The sequence below is a fragment of the Zalophus californianus genome, chromosome 6, assembly GCF_009762305.2.
Source record: "Zalophus californianus isolate mZalCal1 chromosome 6, mZalCal1.pri.v2, whole genome shotgun sequence".
NCBI lineage: Eukaryota > Metazoa > Chordata > Mammalia > Carnivora > Otariidae > Zalophus > Zalophus californianus.
The window spans coordinates 21596201-21613938 of NC_045600.1; the positions used below are offsets into that span (position 1 = coordinate 21596201).

Here is a 17738-nt window from a genome sequence, read left to right on the forward strand (position 1 = left end):
TATATGACGAGATCTTAAAGTGTTGTTTAATCACATTTATTTTGCTGTGTGTACTTACTTGTTCTTGCTAATATTGTCATTGTAAACTGTAACAAATAAGGCTAGCATGAATCTGTGCGAGTCCCTTTGTGTAGCACCATATGCAAATAGACATTTAATGCTGCTAATGTTATGATGATGGTGAAAAATGTCTGTGCTCTTGTTGACTGAACAGCTGCCTGACAATAGCCTGAGATTTTCTCAGTGCAGGATTTGTTTAATTTCTACTTTGTACTTTTCTTGAAGAGTGTAATGTTTCTATCTACATTTTCAGTGAATTTATCCTAGACCATCTGTTTATAAAGCACTTTTCCATCATTATCAATTAATATTTATTGGGTAACTACTGAGTGCATAGCAATGTTGTGTAAACAAAGACCACTCTGCTACAGACAGACTTAGTCATTGACTTGGTACTGTTTTGTTTTGATTAGAAAATAGTGAAAAAAATTCAAAGGATAAAATAACATCCTCTAACTCTAAGCAATGAAAGGTGTTATATATTTACAGGGCATTCTGCTCAAATACATAAAAAACTTGAGAAATTTTATTTTAATTTTTTTTAAACTTGAGAAATTTAAAATTTTTGTAATTATTTATGATCTTCTGTTTGTCAAGAATTCTAACTCAGTGGTCCTGTATTTAGAAAGTCAAATGAAGTATCATATTGCTCTGGGGTTTCTAATAAAACTCTGAGTGTCCTTTTTCAAAGAGGAAACTACTCAGATAAAAACAGATCCTCCACTAAGAGCCTTTGCTTTTTGATTTTGAAGGAAATCCTGGAAAGTGCACTTGTTGGGCTCACATTTAACTTTACTTGCGAGATTATTTGTAAGTAAAAGATTGCATAAAAATAAAATCCGTTCCAGTAAAAGCAGTGCCATTTTAGGGAATAATACTCATTACCATTGTTGCTTTTGAATTAAAGAAGGCAAAAGAGTTGTATGTCTTTTTAAGCAAACCAACTTTGTAGGCAGTAATTAAGGTTTTGTTTTGCAGATTGGCAAATTTAATAACATCTAAAGAATGAAATCCTGACAGTAGTCAATAGGGATTTGACTTTTGAGTTATTTTTATAGTCCTGGTAGATCTTGTTGATTCATCCAGGGTCTCTGCCTAGTTAGTCTTCCATGTGGCCTTTGGCTAAGGTTTAGGGTAAAGACTATGACCATGGAACAGAGCAAAGGGAATTGGCTCTCATGGTGATTGAACCCATGACCTTGGTTGGCTTTGTTGGCAAAGGGTGCCCCAGCCAGTCACAGACTCCATAAATATGGACATAGTAGAAACAGGAAGTTTCCTATTCAATGGGGAAAATAGGTCAGTAATAAGTGACCATCTATCCTACCACAATAATTTCTATAAAAGTTCTTCAGATTCCTGAAAAAATAAACACCTTATCATAAGAAGACAAAAAAGAAAAAAAAAATAGACATTTGGGCCATTCTCAAAGAGAAGCTTTGAGTTTTATGTTTCAAAACCTCAGGTATCTTTAAAGAACATCATTAAGGATTACAATTACCATCAGAAGTAATACCAATGTATTTAACTACTGATAAATCTTACTTAACTACATGATACTTGATATTACTCTGCCTTTTGAAAACACACAATGTGCTTACCACTTCCATCTGGAAAATACACATAATTCAACTGGCAGCAGGTTTTTAGAATTTCTCCCTTTGATATCCCAAAAATCTGTATGGTGTTATAATAGTAATGATCACAGTTGGGTTCTCTTTGGACTTTATCATGCAGGTCTACTTTAACTTACTAAACTTTTTTTTTTTTTCTTTTTTTTAGTGGTAGTTGTTAGTATAGAATTTTTGTTCCTTGGTTATGGCTGAAAAATAAATTTCTTTGAACAATTTAAGTAAAATCTAACTATTTTTGAGTTAAATATTGGTTCAGGGATTTAGAATATGAATGCATTGTTTTCTGTCTTGAAAAGAAACTTTTTTTTTTGTTTGGTTTTTGTTGGCACAGATAATCCCCAACTGGATGAACTTAAAGGCTAAAATTTTCCATGACTTTAGCTAGTTCTCATGTGGGAGGAATCTCTAACTTGATTTAGGAAAAAACAAAATTTAGAAATTCACAGAGCTTGACAGAAATAAAATCTATGTTAATTTAAGTGAATAGTAGTAGTCCTGAGCAATAAAATCCTGCTGCATTATGCATATATATCCCTTTTCAAAATATGTATTATTCTATTGATATTTGATGGTTTTTAGAGTTGTGATTTAGGTTTTCAAAAGAGAATTTTGGAAATAGACACCAGATTTCCATCTTTTAAAAAAAATCTCAATATGTTTCTTATTACAGTATTTTATACATATTAAGTACTTAATGTTTTTTCTTGATTTGAAATATAACAAATGTTCTTAAAGCTATTTAAAATTTTCAATATACATTAATGTAAACTTTTAACTTTATAGTTCATGTGGTCTACTTTGGATCAGAATTACATTATATTGTGAAGCTTAAAATATTTGCTAACTTTTGTACCTACATGAAGAATTTAATTATAAAAATATAGTCAAATGAGCTATGAAGCAATGCAAAGACATAGAGGAACTTTAAAGGCATATTATTAAGTGAAAGAATAATCTGAAAAGACTATATACTGTATAATTCCAACTATATGACATTCTGGGAAAGAAGAACCATGGAGTCAGTAAAGAGGTCAGTAGTTGCCAGAATTTGGGAGATAAGGGATGAATAGGTAGAGCACAGGATTTTTAGTGAAAATACACTATGAAAATACACTATGATACTGTAATGATGGATACCTGTCATTATATATTTGTTCAAATGCAGGGAGTGTACAGCACCAAAAATGAACCCTAATGTAAATTATGAGTGATTATAATGTATTAGTGTAGGTTCATCATTTGTAACAATGTACTACTCTGTTGAACGATGTTGATAATGGGGAAGTTATGCATTTATGAGGACACTGGTGTATATGGGAACTCCATTTCCCTCTCAGTTTTGCTATGAACCTAAAACTGCTTAAAAAAAAGTCTTTAATAATATATAGTAAGAGCAGTAGTTTTCTAATTCTCAGTGACATGACCTCATTCTCTGTTACTGGGAAAAAAAAATCTGACTTGGATGTTTGTACCTTTTAAAGGGTAATGTTACTGACCTATTGTTCCATGTGAGCAGATTTGTTTTTCTATAGTTTTTGTTGGTTTACCAGTGAGTCATCTACATGTTCTTGTCCTTGTGACCAGAGGCATGCACTTGGAGCACTGCTGAATGATTAGGATGAGACAGGATAGTTTATGTTCATCATTTTGTTTTTGTTTTTGTTTAAATTTCAGTGGCCTGTGTGGGAGTTAACATAGGACCTACCTCTGTTTCATTCCAGCTCCATCATTCTTACCCAAGCCGGCTGGTCCCTTTTCAGTAGACAAAGGACCTTTAATTCCCTGTTTGTTCTTTATTTTTGAGTGTGTTATTTTTTAGAGCCTCTTGATAAATATGCCTACTGTCAAAGTTGTGGGAGTTTTTATGGTCAGATGAGATGTCTACAAACATCTTCCTTTTCTCCTTTCCTTTACTTTCTAAAAGGAAAGGCTGCTTTTTTTAAAAAAAAATATATATGTAACCATGAGAATTCAGAATCCTCTACCTCTAAAGAACTACAGTAGTATAATACTCAGTATGTTAGTCTTTTTAATGGAAATAGGCATACTTAAGGAAAAGAAGAAAAATTGTTGTTATTAAAGATTTAAATGTGCTCAAGGGATGCACTATTAAGGCTCAGTGTTGTTGCTGTAATCTTAAACGTGTAAAAGACAATCTGAATCCTGGAGCAGGGCACGTGATAGCTTCATAGCTAAACTGCTTTTAAGGAAAAAAAAATGCTTTAAAAAGCAAAATAACATAATAGAAATTCATTGGCATGTGATTTTTTTTCTCTTTTTATAACTGCTATTGGGTCAGTTTTAATATAATTCTCATTGCTTGATCTAAGTCAAATGGAAAAGAAATATAGTGCAGCCTTATACACTTAAAAAGATAGTAGGTTAAAGTTTATAGGTTTAAAGAAATAGCTTGTGATTTTGATTCAGTTTTTAAAGTCTTTCTCCTTGAGTGTTATTTGTGTTTTCAGAAGTTAAAAGTGCATTAATATGTTTTTACTGTGTCTTAAGAGTTAGATTTTCTTTGTCTTTCATTTTAAACTAGCTAATGTAGAAAATATGTTCAGTATTCTGGGCTAGATATTGCATGTGTGTTTACTTGTTTACTGACCGATGGTCTGTAGGAAGCAGAAATAATGTTCAAACTTAATGACATTTCTAGATGATATGGTGGAAATACAGTAATTTGCTTTGGGTTGCTCCTTTAGACCTCACTTTGGCTCCTCTACTGAAAACAATAGAATTTAAGTTCTCATCGACTAAATTTTTCTAAGACTTATATATCCATAGAGTAAAAGGAGAAAAAAAAGGGGGGTATTAAATAAGATTTTGGGCACCAAAGTTCAACTACAGTAGAAAAGTATATTATTTGGAAAAGGGATATTATAAATAAGTGGTCAGATGTTAAAGGTAGAAAGTGATGAGGAAAGGACATTTTTTTTTGCAGATTCCTAGGCATCTAAAAGAATTAGAGGTTCTTTTATTCAGCTAGCTCATATATGAAATTAGGGTTTTAAAAAAAGTTGACTTTCAGAAGAATTATGTTATTATAAGGTATAATTCCATGTTATAAAACACAATTTGTTTAATTAAAGTTCAGCTTATTGATTTCTATTTCTTTAACATCAAGTAAAATTATTAATATTTATACTAATTATAAAAAATGAAGATTAAATATCTATTAGTATGAGCATGAAAATAATTTCTCACATTGCCCTTTTGGGGGAATGAATTCTGGTAACTGATAAGTCTTCACAGGGTCAGGGAAGTAGGGGTGTTGGGTGTGGTTACAAGTATAACTGTTCAAAGTTGAGTACTGGAATAGAGGCAAACTGCTCCGCAGAACCTGGAGAGGGAGATTTAGAAGGCTGTGGGGAAGGTCCAGAAGGTGCAAAGAAAGTAAATAATGAGGATGGACAAGATGTAAGGGGACAGGGAGGTAGCCCAAGAGAATTAAGAGAATAGCCAGTGTTTGGTGGGGCTTTGAGGAGCGTATTCCGTCGATCTATAATAGCTTTATGTGAATTCCAGATCACGTATTAGTGTTTTGGGGGTAAGCAAGTTATCTTGGGGTAAATGCAAAGAGTTTTAGCGTTCCACGTGCTGGTGAGTGCTGACCTCTGAGTTAATTTACTAGAAATCTGGGTGGCATTAGATTATAAGGTTTGGTGGGGGAAAATTTTGTAGGCTAAAAAAGGCCTGATAGTGTTATCTTTGCTCTGGCTTTGAACTAAAATTGGTAGGTGAAACTTTAAGGGTATTTGTATAGTCTCAAAGTATCTACCAAAATAAGTGTTAATTACTTTAGTGGTTTTTAATATAGCACCACACATTTTTTGATATTTTCCCTCCGGGAAGTGGAGCTTAATTCTCCTTTTGAATTGGAGTGGCTTCTGCTCAGGAGTTTGAATCCAGAATCAGAGGCTATGTATAGTTTAATTAAACTTACCAGCTGCCAGAGGAAGTCTTCCTTGTAACAACCCTCCACCCCCACCATGGAAAAAGCCCAGGCTGGTTTTTAGCTCAATGAAAAAATATTGAAAAGATAACCAATTAAGTTTAACTCATTTAAAATAAAGTGGGGGGCGCCTGGGTGGCTCAGTTGGTTAAGTGTCTGCCTTCGGCTCAGGTCATGATCCCAGGGTCCTGGGATCGAGTTCCGCATCGGGCTCCCTGCTCCTTGGGAGCCTGCTTCTCCCTCTGCCTCTCTCTCTCTCTCTCTCTCTCTGTCTCTCTCTGTCTCTCATGAATAAATAAATAAAATCTTAAAAAAAAACTAATTAAAAAAATAAAACAAAATGGGGCTAGGTTGAAATGATGTTGAGAAGTGAAATAGTTCAAAACTTTATGAAATGTTTAAAAAATGTAGCAACAACATCTTTTATCTTTTTATTCTCTTACACATGCATGTTGGCTGGGGAAAGCGTCATGGAAAGAATAAAGATGCCTGCAGTCAGTTTCAGGTTTCTAGGGTAATTTAGTGCAGGCAAAATTTATAAACACATCCCACCTTGAATAGATTATGTAGATAGAATTAAATATTATTACAAATCCACTTACCCTACAAGAAAGGACAAATATCAAATATCAAAATCATTTGATAACTACCTGAAAAGCAGTACGATTCAACTACTTGTACCCCATTTTCCTTCTTAATAAAATTGGCTTAATAATAACTTGTGGATTTATAAATGATGTGGTTTGAAATGTTGGGGTTCAGAGCTGACGGCCAAGAAAGAATTCTTGAGATGTCTTTGGTGCAAAAGGGTGTTTTTTTTTTTTTTTTGAAGATTTTATTTATTTATTTGATAGAGCACAAGCAGGCGGAGGAGTGGCAGGTAGAGGGAGCGGAAGAAGCATGCTCCCCGCAGAGCAAGGAGCCTGATGCGGGTCGATCCCAGGACCCTGGGATCATGACCGGAGCTGAAGGCAGTCGCCCAACCACCTGAGCCACCCGGGCGCCCCAGAAGGGTGGCTTTATTAAACTACATGGACAGGACCCTGGGCGGAAGGAACTGCACGGGGATCATGAGGCGTGGCCGATTATATACTTTCAAATTGGGAGGGGGTTAGGGATGGCACAAGCCTCCGAGGTATTTTGGAGGCAGTTTCCCGAGCCTTGAGGGGACTACTGTTAGGAAAAGGTAATGTATTACTGTTTAGTAAAAACTCAGTCATGAGACCCCTCAGATGTATATCGGTGGGTCGTATGCTTGGAACATGATTGCTAACATATATCTTGGGGCCTAGAGATAAAGGAAGTTTTCAAAGGAATTTTTATATGTTAAAGTAGACTTACAGGATCTTGGGAGTGAGGATAATGTTAAGCTAAGATGGCATTTTGCCCTTAGCAAACCATTAACATCGAGGCAGCTGAGTCCCTAGAGGAATGTCACTCTGCCTGTTACAAGGACTTGTCAGTGGGCTGTAGGTAGTGAGCAAATCTCATTTTTTCTTTTGCCTTTGTTTCCCACATAATAAAGATTAAGTGTATATGTTCAATATATATAATGTATTTAATATGTAAGAAGAAGAACACCTGGACATAGTGAATGCTGTAAGTGTTGTAATATTATTACTATACTCAAACCAAAACTATTTTTCATTTTGATGATGCCTCTCTGACTTTTCACTCAATTCCTTTTTATTAGAGTTGGAGCCATGGCAGAGGGAGCTGTAATTTCCTGACAGGGGCCCATGGTTATTTTATATGCACGTATATTAGTATTGCCAGCATGGTGCCTGACACATAGTAAATGCACTTAGGAGTTATTTGTTGGATATGTAAGTTAAGGAAGTTGAATATGATTGATTATATTTACATCAAAACAATTTTTTTAAAAGATTTATTTATTTTAGAGAATGCGTGAGAGTGGGGGGGCAGAGGAAGGGGGGAGAGAGAGAATCTGTAGCAGACTCCCTGCTGAGCACAGAGATCCAGGGTAGAGCTGGATCTCACCACCCTGAGGTCATGACTTGAGCCAAAATCAAGAGTCAGATGCTTAACTGACTGAGCCACCCAGGTGCCCCTGCATCAAAATAGTTTTTAACATGTTTTGCTGTTTGTCTAACAATTGTTTTTCTGTTGAGCATGACAGATGTTGTTGGGAGGCCTCTGGCATTTGGCTTTTCTCAATTTGGGTGTCCTCTGCACATATACCTTGCTAAGTCTAAATGCTAGAATTATCAAAATTTTTCTTAAACAAATAGAATGCCTTTCAAATGTCATGGAAGATTGCTCCAAGTATATATATTTTTTCTTAAGTTTAATTTTGTTTTAATGTAGAGCAAACCAAAACACACATTTTTCTGGTTACCTTTTGAAATTCAAATTTTCTTTAAGTTCCTTTTTTCTATTTTATTAAAGAGAGACAAGTGTAGAAAAGAATGCTTTCTTTTCTTTGTGAAGAATGGTTTGAAGAGCCAGTTCTGTGTAACGATAAAATATCATACATGTAATAATGATGCAACAAGCATGTTTCTATCTTAAGATATTTTTTCAGAATTTGAAAAATTAGCTAATTTTTATTATTATGTCTAAATGGTTGAACAGATAATGATTTTTATACCATTATTTCACGCAGTAAGCTTTGTTTCCAAGAGAACTGTTAGCTGTCTACACTTCCTAAATGTGTAATAGAATACCCAAAGATGGGAAAAGTAAAACTAAGTGGAAATTGATTAGGAAGATCAAGGAGTTTTTTATATTTGATATATAAAAATATATATCATTGCTGAAGTGTTCTTAGGACTTCAGTGAATGAGAGGGTTGTAATTCCTTTGTATATATTGTACAACTCATAATCATCTTCTTCCCCCCTTTTCATTAATAAATCATAATGTGTCTTTCAGTTCTTTATGCATTTCGGAATAATACATATTTTTTCGTATCTTTCATTCTAGGCATTGAAGAAACAAGAAGCTAAAGCAGATGAAAAAGAGGGAGTCATGAAAAATAAGCTAAAACAGACTGAAACTGAGAAGAGTCAAGTAAGATTTTGAAAGTTATCTTTCAAAGAGTAATGCTCTTTGAAATGGGGGACCGGTGATACTTGTTGAGTGCCTTGAAAATTGTCCGAGATCATTTGTTAGAACACAGTGAAGCCTTTATGTTTTGATGTGGAGTCACTTGGTTTGATAGCTCTGCTATTCCTGCAGCTTACTCTGGGAAACATGTACAGGTCATTTGCTACCTTGTCACCTGGCTACTCCCTTTCTAGAGGCCAGTTGAACTTTATCATTCCTTGCTGGGGAACACTTAGGAAGCTTGACTTTGTTGCAGGGTTATTTAGGAAAGACCTGTTGTTTAAAGGGTGGGTATTTTGAATATATTCATTTTTATCATAGAAAATCAGCGTAGGCACATTAAATATTAAGGACTTTTGACATGTATTCATGTCTGTGAATCTATAGAACCTGTTAGCATGTTAGGCATTTAGAGGACAGCCAACTCTCCTCAGTTTGCAAATGAATAGATTTAAGCATGAGCCCAGGGTAACGAATGATAAAATGAATATTTGCCCCTGATGTAATGTTCTTTGCTCTGTATCACTCTGTAAATCTACCGTTACCTCCTTGATTTTTATTTCACCAACCTATGTCGAGTTAAATGATGCATCCATGCTCCCATTACGGTGAGTAAGTCGTGTCAGGCCATCGTGCTTGCTTTTAAGGAGTTGAGGCTGCTGGTATTATCCAGGGAGCATGACCAGTATGGGCCTTGGTAGATTTTGAGAACATTTTGACTGAAGTGTGATTCCTTCTCTCTTGATTTCTCCAGAGAAACTATAGGACAAGTGAGATAATATTTTGTGTGGATTCTGTGATTCTATATATAGTTTACTTTTTTTTTAGAATATGATATTTTCTTGGCCACATGTATAATTTTTTAAAAAAACTTACATAACCAAATTTAAAAAGTATTTTGAAATAGTTGCAGATTCATAAGGTGTTGCAAGACAAAATGTAGAGAGAGGTCATATGTGTACCCTTCACCCACTTTACCTCAGTGGTAACATTTTGCATAATTGAACTTCCATATCCAAACTGAAAAATTGATTTTGGTGCAATCCATAGAATTTATGCAGATTGCATGAACATTATGTGCACTCATTCATGTATGTGGTTCTATGAAGTTGTATCATGTATAGATTCACATTACTGTCACCACTGTGAAGATACAGAACTACAGTGCCCCTTTATGCTACTCCTTGAGAGCCATACCTACCCCATGGACAATATTTAAAGGACTAATATATAGGTAGTAGTTTGGTCAAGTGAAATGATAACTTAGGATAACTATCACAAATCTAAGCACTAAATAATTACTTAATATAAATTTGTCGTTTCACAAAACAGCCTGTTACAAAATGCAAGCATGTCTAGCATGTGTAATCTCAGGAAGGTTAACAAACACGTGTCTCACCTGTAGGGGTGAAAAAGTAATTTTCCCTTTACTCTTCTATGTTCTTTGGCTGATCTAATAATTAAGTTGACATAAAATAGATTAACAGGAGAAAAACAAATCTGATTCTGTATTTATAGGAGCTGCATAAAAATATGAGCTCAAAGGCAGCCAGGCAGTTGAGGCTTATATACTATCCTGACCTGAGGAAATGGGATAGAGGTCTTGGGCTTCAAAGGGGAGAAAGACAATTCAGAGGAAGAGGAGAGGAGCAAATGTTTGGTAAACAAATGTTTGCCTTGTCTTACAGATAAGTCTTTTATATATAAAAACTTATCTCTTCCTGGTACAGAATCCCTCTCTAAATTCTTTAATGTAGTTCAGGGAGAGGTAAAAAGCTTTTCCTGAGTCTGTTGGGTCTTGATTCCCTTCAGCTCAAAAAATCCTTATGCCAAAGAGGCATATTTTGGGCAGGGTGGGGAGGGTGGTGGCATATTCCTCTCCCCTTCACATCCTATTATGTTTTCAACTTGTAAGCTAGGCACATTCAAACTTCTTAGGTATTTTGTCATCTAATTATAATTAGCAGATTTTCTGTGAATATTTATCTTATGATTATATTATTAAGGAAATTTTAAGTGTCTTATTCTGAAATGAGATATTTTTAAATTTTAGGAATGTTATGAATATTGGGAAATATTAGGAATGTTGGAATATTAAGAATATACAAAATCACCAGTTAGATGAAATATACTTTAGTCATTGGGTCCTTCAAATTTTTATTCTAATTCAGCTCAATATGACATTACATGTACTAAAGGAAAAAATTGCTTTGGAATTTAGATTACAATGATTTAGAACTGGAGGAATCTCAGAGATTGTCTAATATAAAGACCTTATCTTAGAGATGACAGAAAGGAGACCTAAGGAAAAGAGTGTCATGGTTGAGATGGGAACTGACCCCCTGAGGACTGGTCTGGTTCACTTTTTGTTATCCAAATAACATTATTTTCATGGAGGCATTGATCTGTTTTGATAGCAAGATATTTTTTCATATTAGCTGTAAATATCTTCTGAAAAGTTCTTGAGTTTTCTCCTCTTAAACTATGCCCATAATAAGTTAGTTATTTCCTGCCTCACTGGACATTTTTCTTTATCCTTTGTTGAAACTCTAGCTTGAACAGGAATTAGAGGTATCCCGAAGGTTATTGAATCAGTCAGAAGGCAGCAGAGAAACACTTCTGCATCAGGTAAGTCTACGCAAGCTATGATAATCTACTTTTAAATTAAATCAGAATTGAGTCTCCTTTTCTATTAAATGTCTTTGTGAAAGGAAAAAAAAAACCCACCTAGGTCTAGAATTTTTTTCCCCTAAGGAATGTATATTAAAACACATAAGCAAAAAATGAAATCCTTTCAGGAAGAGTCAGAGAAAGCTGGTACAAAACACTGGACCAAGTTCCCACTGTGATAGTGTGTCTTGCTGATTGCTGCTCCAATTTAGAATTTATCTCTCTTAGCATAACCGGTGTAAAAATGAGAGTGGATGTGTAAGATAAAATTTTCCCAGGGGCTTAATTTTATTCAAGGAGGCATTGGGGAGTGAAGGAAGAAGTAAAATACATGAAACAGACCTTTACATATTCAAGTTACTTTGCATTGTCTTATATTTACGTTTTCAAGGTGCTACCTGCCCCTTTTTAACCAAAGATAAAGCTTAATTTTAAAGCATAACATTTTGCAACCCATTAGCCTGTAATGAGAGTTCGGTACTTCTGCTGTTTAAAGTTCAGTAACTTGAAATAGTGATCTTACGTACATTGGATAAGGGCATATAGGTTTCTTTTTTTTTTTTATTTTTAAAATTTTTTTATTATTGTTAATCACCATACATTACATCATTAGTTTTTGATGCAGTGTTCCATGATTCATTATTTGCATATAACACCCAGTGCTCCACGCAGAACGTGCCCTCCTCAACACCCATCACCAGGCCAACCCATCCTCCCATCCCCCTCCCCTCTAGAACCCCCAGTTTGTTCCTCAGAGTCCATCTTCTCTCATGGTTCGTCTCCCCATCCGATTTCCCCCTTTGTTCTTCCCCTCTTGCTATCTTCTTTTTCTTCTTCTTTTTTTTTTTTTTAACATATAATGTGTTACTTGTTTCAGAGGTGCAGATCTGTGATTCAACAGTCTTACACAATTCACAGCGCTCACCATAGCACATACCCTAACTGCCTCTCTGCTTGTGTTTAATATAAACTGCACTCGTACCTTTCTGTTTTGAGTTGTGGCTTACATAACTTGCTATGTAGTCTGCTAGGTAGGTGAAGATGTCAGGCATCATAGATGCTTAAACATTTTGACAATTAGTGCTGAAAATACACCATAACACCTATTTTACAAAACCTTTAAAAATGTTCACTGGCTTTGTTCTGCAACCATTCTTAAAATGGAATTAATGTTGGCAGAGTTCAGACCTTTTTTTTCCCCTGAGCTCTGACTTGTGATTTCTGATCTCATCTTTTGAAGTAAGAGATTACTGTGTTCAGGTTGTCATTGTGACTTTAACTGAGTCTTTTTGAGACTCCTATTTTGTTTAATGGTTACGGGGGACATATCTGAAATGTGCTAGGCAATTTGCTAGTCTTTAGAAATACAGATGAATAACATAGTCCCTGACCTCAAGGAGTTTATAGTTTATTCAACAGCATTTCTTATTTTGAACAGTACTTTGATATTAAAATATGCTAAGTTGTGATCTTTTCACTTGAGTTTATCAATCAGTAGACCATATTCATATAAAAGAGAAGGAGTGAAAAGTATAAAAACAGTTATGGGGGTGCTTGGGTTAATAGTAGAGTGGATGGAGTTCACAATAAAGGAGTGTGTGTGTGTGTGTGTGTGTGTGTGTGTGTGTCAAATTCTTTGTCCCAGTAGACACAGAGAAGGGGAAAAGACATTCTTTGTGGAAGGAATGGGAGGAGTAAAGAAATAGAGCAAGAGACTATTCCACTGTGCTTGGCATAACAAGGAGGTTAACTTGGCTTCAACTTGTGCTGACAGTAGCCCATTAGAAGTAATATTTTTCCCTAGAAAAATAATTTGAAATAATTAGTAAGTTCAGTTATTCTTTTCCTGCATTTAAAACTGATAAAATTGTCATTTTTGACGATATGTATTTAGGTAGAAGAGCTCCGTACACAACTTATGAAAGCAGAAGGTGATCGAAAGGGTTTACAACATCAAGTATCTCAGATGTCCAAGCAACAGGATGAACAAGGAGATGACTGGAGGTTTAGGAGAGGTATAATTCTGATTTGTAAATATGTGGGGTTTTTTTGATCTTTCTTAAATAGTTCCCATTTTCAGAATTGCATTTCATACACTGTGCTCTCGTCATCTTATTTCTTGATCTACTACAAGGTTTTTCAATAAGCTAATCCTAACTTAGCATCAGTATTTTATCAGACTTTATTTTTTAGTTTTGTGTTTACAGCAATATTGAGCAGAAGGTACAGAGATTATTCTGTATGCCCCCTGTTCCCACACATGCATAGCCTCCCCCATGATCAACTTCCCCACACTGGAAATGTGTTTGTTATAACTGACATACCTACGTTGACACATCGTTGTCATTTTAAGTCCATGGTTTGCATTAGGATTCACTCTTGGTGTTGTGTATTCTATGGGATTAGACAATGTATAAGTGACATTTAGGCACCATTACAGTATCATAGAGTAATTTCCCTGTCTTAAAAATCCCTTGTGCTCCATCTTTTCATCCCCCTCTCTGCTCTAACCACTGGCAACCAAATCTTTTTACTGTCCCTATATTTTACCTTTTCCAGAATCTAATATAGTTTAATCATACAGCGTTTCACATTAGCTTCTTTCATTTAGTAATATACCTTTAAGTTTCCTCCATGTCTTTTCATGGCTTGGTAGTGCTCTCTCTCGCTCGCTCGCTCTTTTTTTGTTTTTTTTTAGCATTGTCTGAATGTACCACAGTTTATTTATCTATTCCCCTACTGAAGGTCATTTGGTTGCTTTCAAATTTAGGCAATTATGAGTAAAGCTGTTATAAACCAAACATCTGTATATAGGTTTTTGTATGGACATAAGTTTTCATTTACTTTGGGTAAATACCAAAGAATATGAGTGCTGGATTGTATGTTAAGAGTATATTTAGTTTTGTAAGAATCCTCCAAACCGTCTTTCAAAGTGGCTGTATCATTTCTTCATTCCCACCAGCAATGAATGAGAGTTCCTTTTGTTCCACATTCTTGTCAATATTTGCAGTTGTCAAGTGTTCTGGATTTTGGCTATTCTAATAGGTTTGTAATGGTATCTTGTTGTTTTAATTTACATTTCCCTGATAACATATGATGTGGAGCATCTTTTATTATGCATATTTTCCACCTATATATATTCTTTGATGAGATATTTATTAAGGTCTTTGGCCCATTTTTTAGGCAGGTTGGTTGGCTTCTTGTTGAAGTTTGAGTCCTCTTCATATTTTATTTTATTTTTTATTTTTAAAGATTATTTATTTGACAGAGAGAGACACAGCAAGAGAGAGAACATAAACAGGGGGAATGCGAATGGGAGAAGCAGGCTTCCCTTGGAGCAGGGAGCCCGACAAGGGGCTCAATCCCAGGACCCTAGGATCATGACCTGAGCCAAAGGCAGAGGCTTAACGACTGAGCCACCCAGGCGCCCCTCTCTTGATATTTTAGATAACAATCCTTTATCACCTATGTCTTTGCAAATAATTTCTCTGTCTGTAGCTTGTCTTTTCATTCTCTGGACAGTGTCTTTTGCAGAACTGAAAAGTTTTAATTTTAATGAAGTCCAGCTTATCAGTTCTTTCATGGATCATGATTCTGCTCTTCTATCTAAAAAGTCATCATCAAACCCAAGGTCATCCACAATTTCTCCTATCTTCTAAATTTTTGTAATTTTGTGTTTTATATTTGGGTCTGTGATCCATTTTGAATTAACTCCTGTAAAAGGAATTCTTATTTCCATGCCTAAAAATCTGTATCTAGATTCATTTTTTTGCATGTGGGTGTCCAGTTGTTCAGCACTACACTATTTTTTTTTTTTTTAATTTTATTTATTTGACAGAGACACAGCGAGAGAGGGAACACAAGCAGGGGCAGAGGGAGAAGGAGAAGCAGGCTTCCCACTGAGCAGGGAGCTGGACGCGGGGCTCGATCCCAGGACCCTGGGATCATGACCCGAGCCGAAGGCAGACGCCCAACGACTGAGCCACCCAGGCGCCTCAGCACTACACTATTTGTTGAAAACCACCTTTTCTCCACTGTATTGTCTTTGCTGCTTTGTCAGAGATCAGTTGACTATTTTGATGTGGGTTTATTTCTGGGCCTCTGTTCTGTTTCATTGATGGATTTGTCTTTTTTTTTTGCTAGTACCATACTCTTGATTATTGTAGCTTTATGGTGTGTCTTGAAGTTGGATAGTGTTAGTCTTCCAGCTTTGTTCTTCTCCTTCAATATTGCACTAGCTGTTCTGGATCCTTTGCCTCTCCATATATTTTTAGGATTAGTTTGTTGATATTTACAAAATAACTTGCTGGGATTTTGATTGGGATTGCATTGAATATGTAGATCAGGTTGGGAAGAACTGATATTTGGCAGTATTGCATCTTCCTACCCATGAATATGAACTTTCTCTCCATTTATTTCATTCAACTATGATTTCTTTCATCAGAGTTTTGTAGTTTTCCTCATATAGATTTTGTTAGATTTATATTTAAGTATTTGGATGCAAATTTAAATGGTATTATGTTTTTAATTTCAAATTTCACTTGTTCATTGCTGATATTAGCATCTAATTTTAATCTCTCCTCTGCTTTATTTTTAAACCCATTTCAGACATGCTTATCTCATGGGGCTTTCTCCTAGAAAGAGCCAACAAAGCTAGTAGTGGAATTTTTTCCAGCTTCTTATTTCCATGCCTAAATGTGTATGTGTACTTGTCCTTGTACTTAAATTGGAAATACCCCTATGTTTTCATTTTCTTTTGTCCCAATTTGAAAATATGTACAAACAATTAAAATTGAGATCCTATCTTTTTTGTGATTGAGATCCGTGACAAAAATTAATCATTTGGCAGAAGTGGTCATGAACCATATGACTGGCTTTTTGTATGTAGATTAGGAATACTTTGTGTCTGAGAAATGTTAGAATACCTTTTTTAGTGGTGGTGTTGATTTAGGTTGTGGAATTTAATGAGTCTGAATGTATTTCTTTTTGGAAGTTTACTTGTAACAGAAATGGTAATATTGAAATTATATAATGGTTTCTAATAGACTAATCCAGATTGTTCAGCTTGTAAATTATTTCAGTAATGAGGCTTCCTACTCAAATGCCTAAATTATTGGAGAAACTCTTGTAAGCATTTGGTGTACTATCAAATTCAGGGAAGATAAATATTTTCCCAGATTCCCCACACATAACTCAGTATGTTGCCTAAGTTAGAATTTCCACATTGCCAGAAAATCTTCACTAGGCAAATTCTGACATACCTATCCTAACATAGTTGCATGCCATTAAGTTCACTTAAGTTTCATGTGATGTTATAATTGAAATATATTTTGACATCAAATATTTTAAAATTTATTTTTAAAAGTAAAATCCTAAGGGTTTTGATTATTCATCAAATTTTCATAAAGATGCACATAAGAACTCTTATTTTGTTTGGACAAAGACTGTGGTACATTTGTTACATGTTTTCTCACCTTATAAAAAATCTAGTTATTCTTGGTCTGAGTCTTTGAGGACTAGAAGAATGTCACTTTCCTTAACTACTTACCAGGTTTAAAAAAAATCTGAAAGTTCTCATATCAGTATCATAATGAACTTCTTCACCTTCTCTTAATGGTTCTAAAATTTTCATCTTTATAGAATAATTGTATTTTTTTTTTAAATCTGCCTAAGAAATCACACTCATAGTCACACACTGTTGCTGTTTGTTCCTCCATCCATTGCAAAATAACGTCCACATCTGCCTTTAATGCTGGGGCGCCTGGGTGGCTCAGTCGGTTAAGCATCTGCCTTTGGCTTAGGTCATGATCTCAAGGTCCTGGGATCCAGCCCCACATCTGGCTCCCTGCTCCACAGGGAGTCTGCTTCTCCCTCTGCCACTCCCTCTGCTTGTGCTCTCTCTCCGTCAAATAAATAAATCTTTAAAAACATAAAAAATGAAATTGACTTTGCTTTACTTTACTAGTGGTCTTCTCAGTCAAATTCAGAGGAATCATGGTATTACTTTTCTTACTTGACCCCTGTTTTTCCCTCTTCCTTCTTGGAACTCTTCACTGACTTCAGTGTTTCTACTCTTTTCTGGTTCTTCTGAGTTCCTTGTTTTCATTCTTTTCATTTGAATCTTTTCCCTTTGTTCACAGCTTGTCTTTTAAATGCTGGGTGTTGTCTAGAATCCTCTTTATGGGGTTTCTCACTTAATGGTTCTCCCTAGAGGTTGTTATTTAAATCTTATGCTTTAGCTATCACCTGTAATGATGATCCCTAAGTCTGTTGCCCCAGTCAACAGATTTACAGCTGAGTTCATCCTTTCCTCAAAACCTGTTTTTATTTCCTGTTTCAATTGATGCCACC

The 17738-nt window shown here is 35.2% G+C and overlaps 1 protein-coding gene across 12 annotated transcripts in view; it reads left to right on the forward strand.

Annotated features, from left to right (window-relative positions):
- The window catches only part of CEP128 (centrosomal protein 128), a 393596-nt gene that overhangs the window by 70909 nt on the left and 304949 nt on the right, over positions 1–17738 (forward strand). For all 12 annotated transcript variants that reach the window (XR_003516054.2, XR_003516053.2, XM_027572708.2 and 9 more), the window contains 3 exons: positions 8595–8681; positions 11271–11345; positions 13282–13402. Coding sequence is in view for 10 of the 12 variants with exons in the window: in XM_027572708.2 (XP_027428509.2) it covers positions 8595–8681; positions 11271–11345; positions 13282–13402 (283 nt within the window). In the remaining 2 variants the exon portion in view is untranslated. The remainder of the gene's footprint in view (positions 1–8594; positions 8682–11270; positions 11346–13281; positions 13403–17738) is intronic.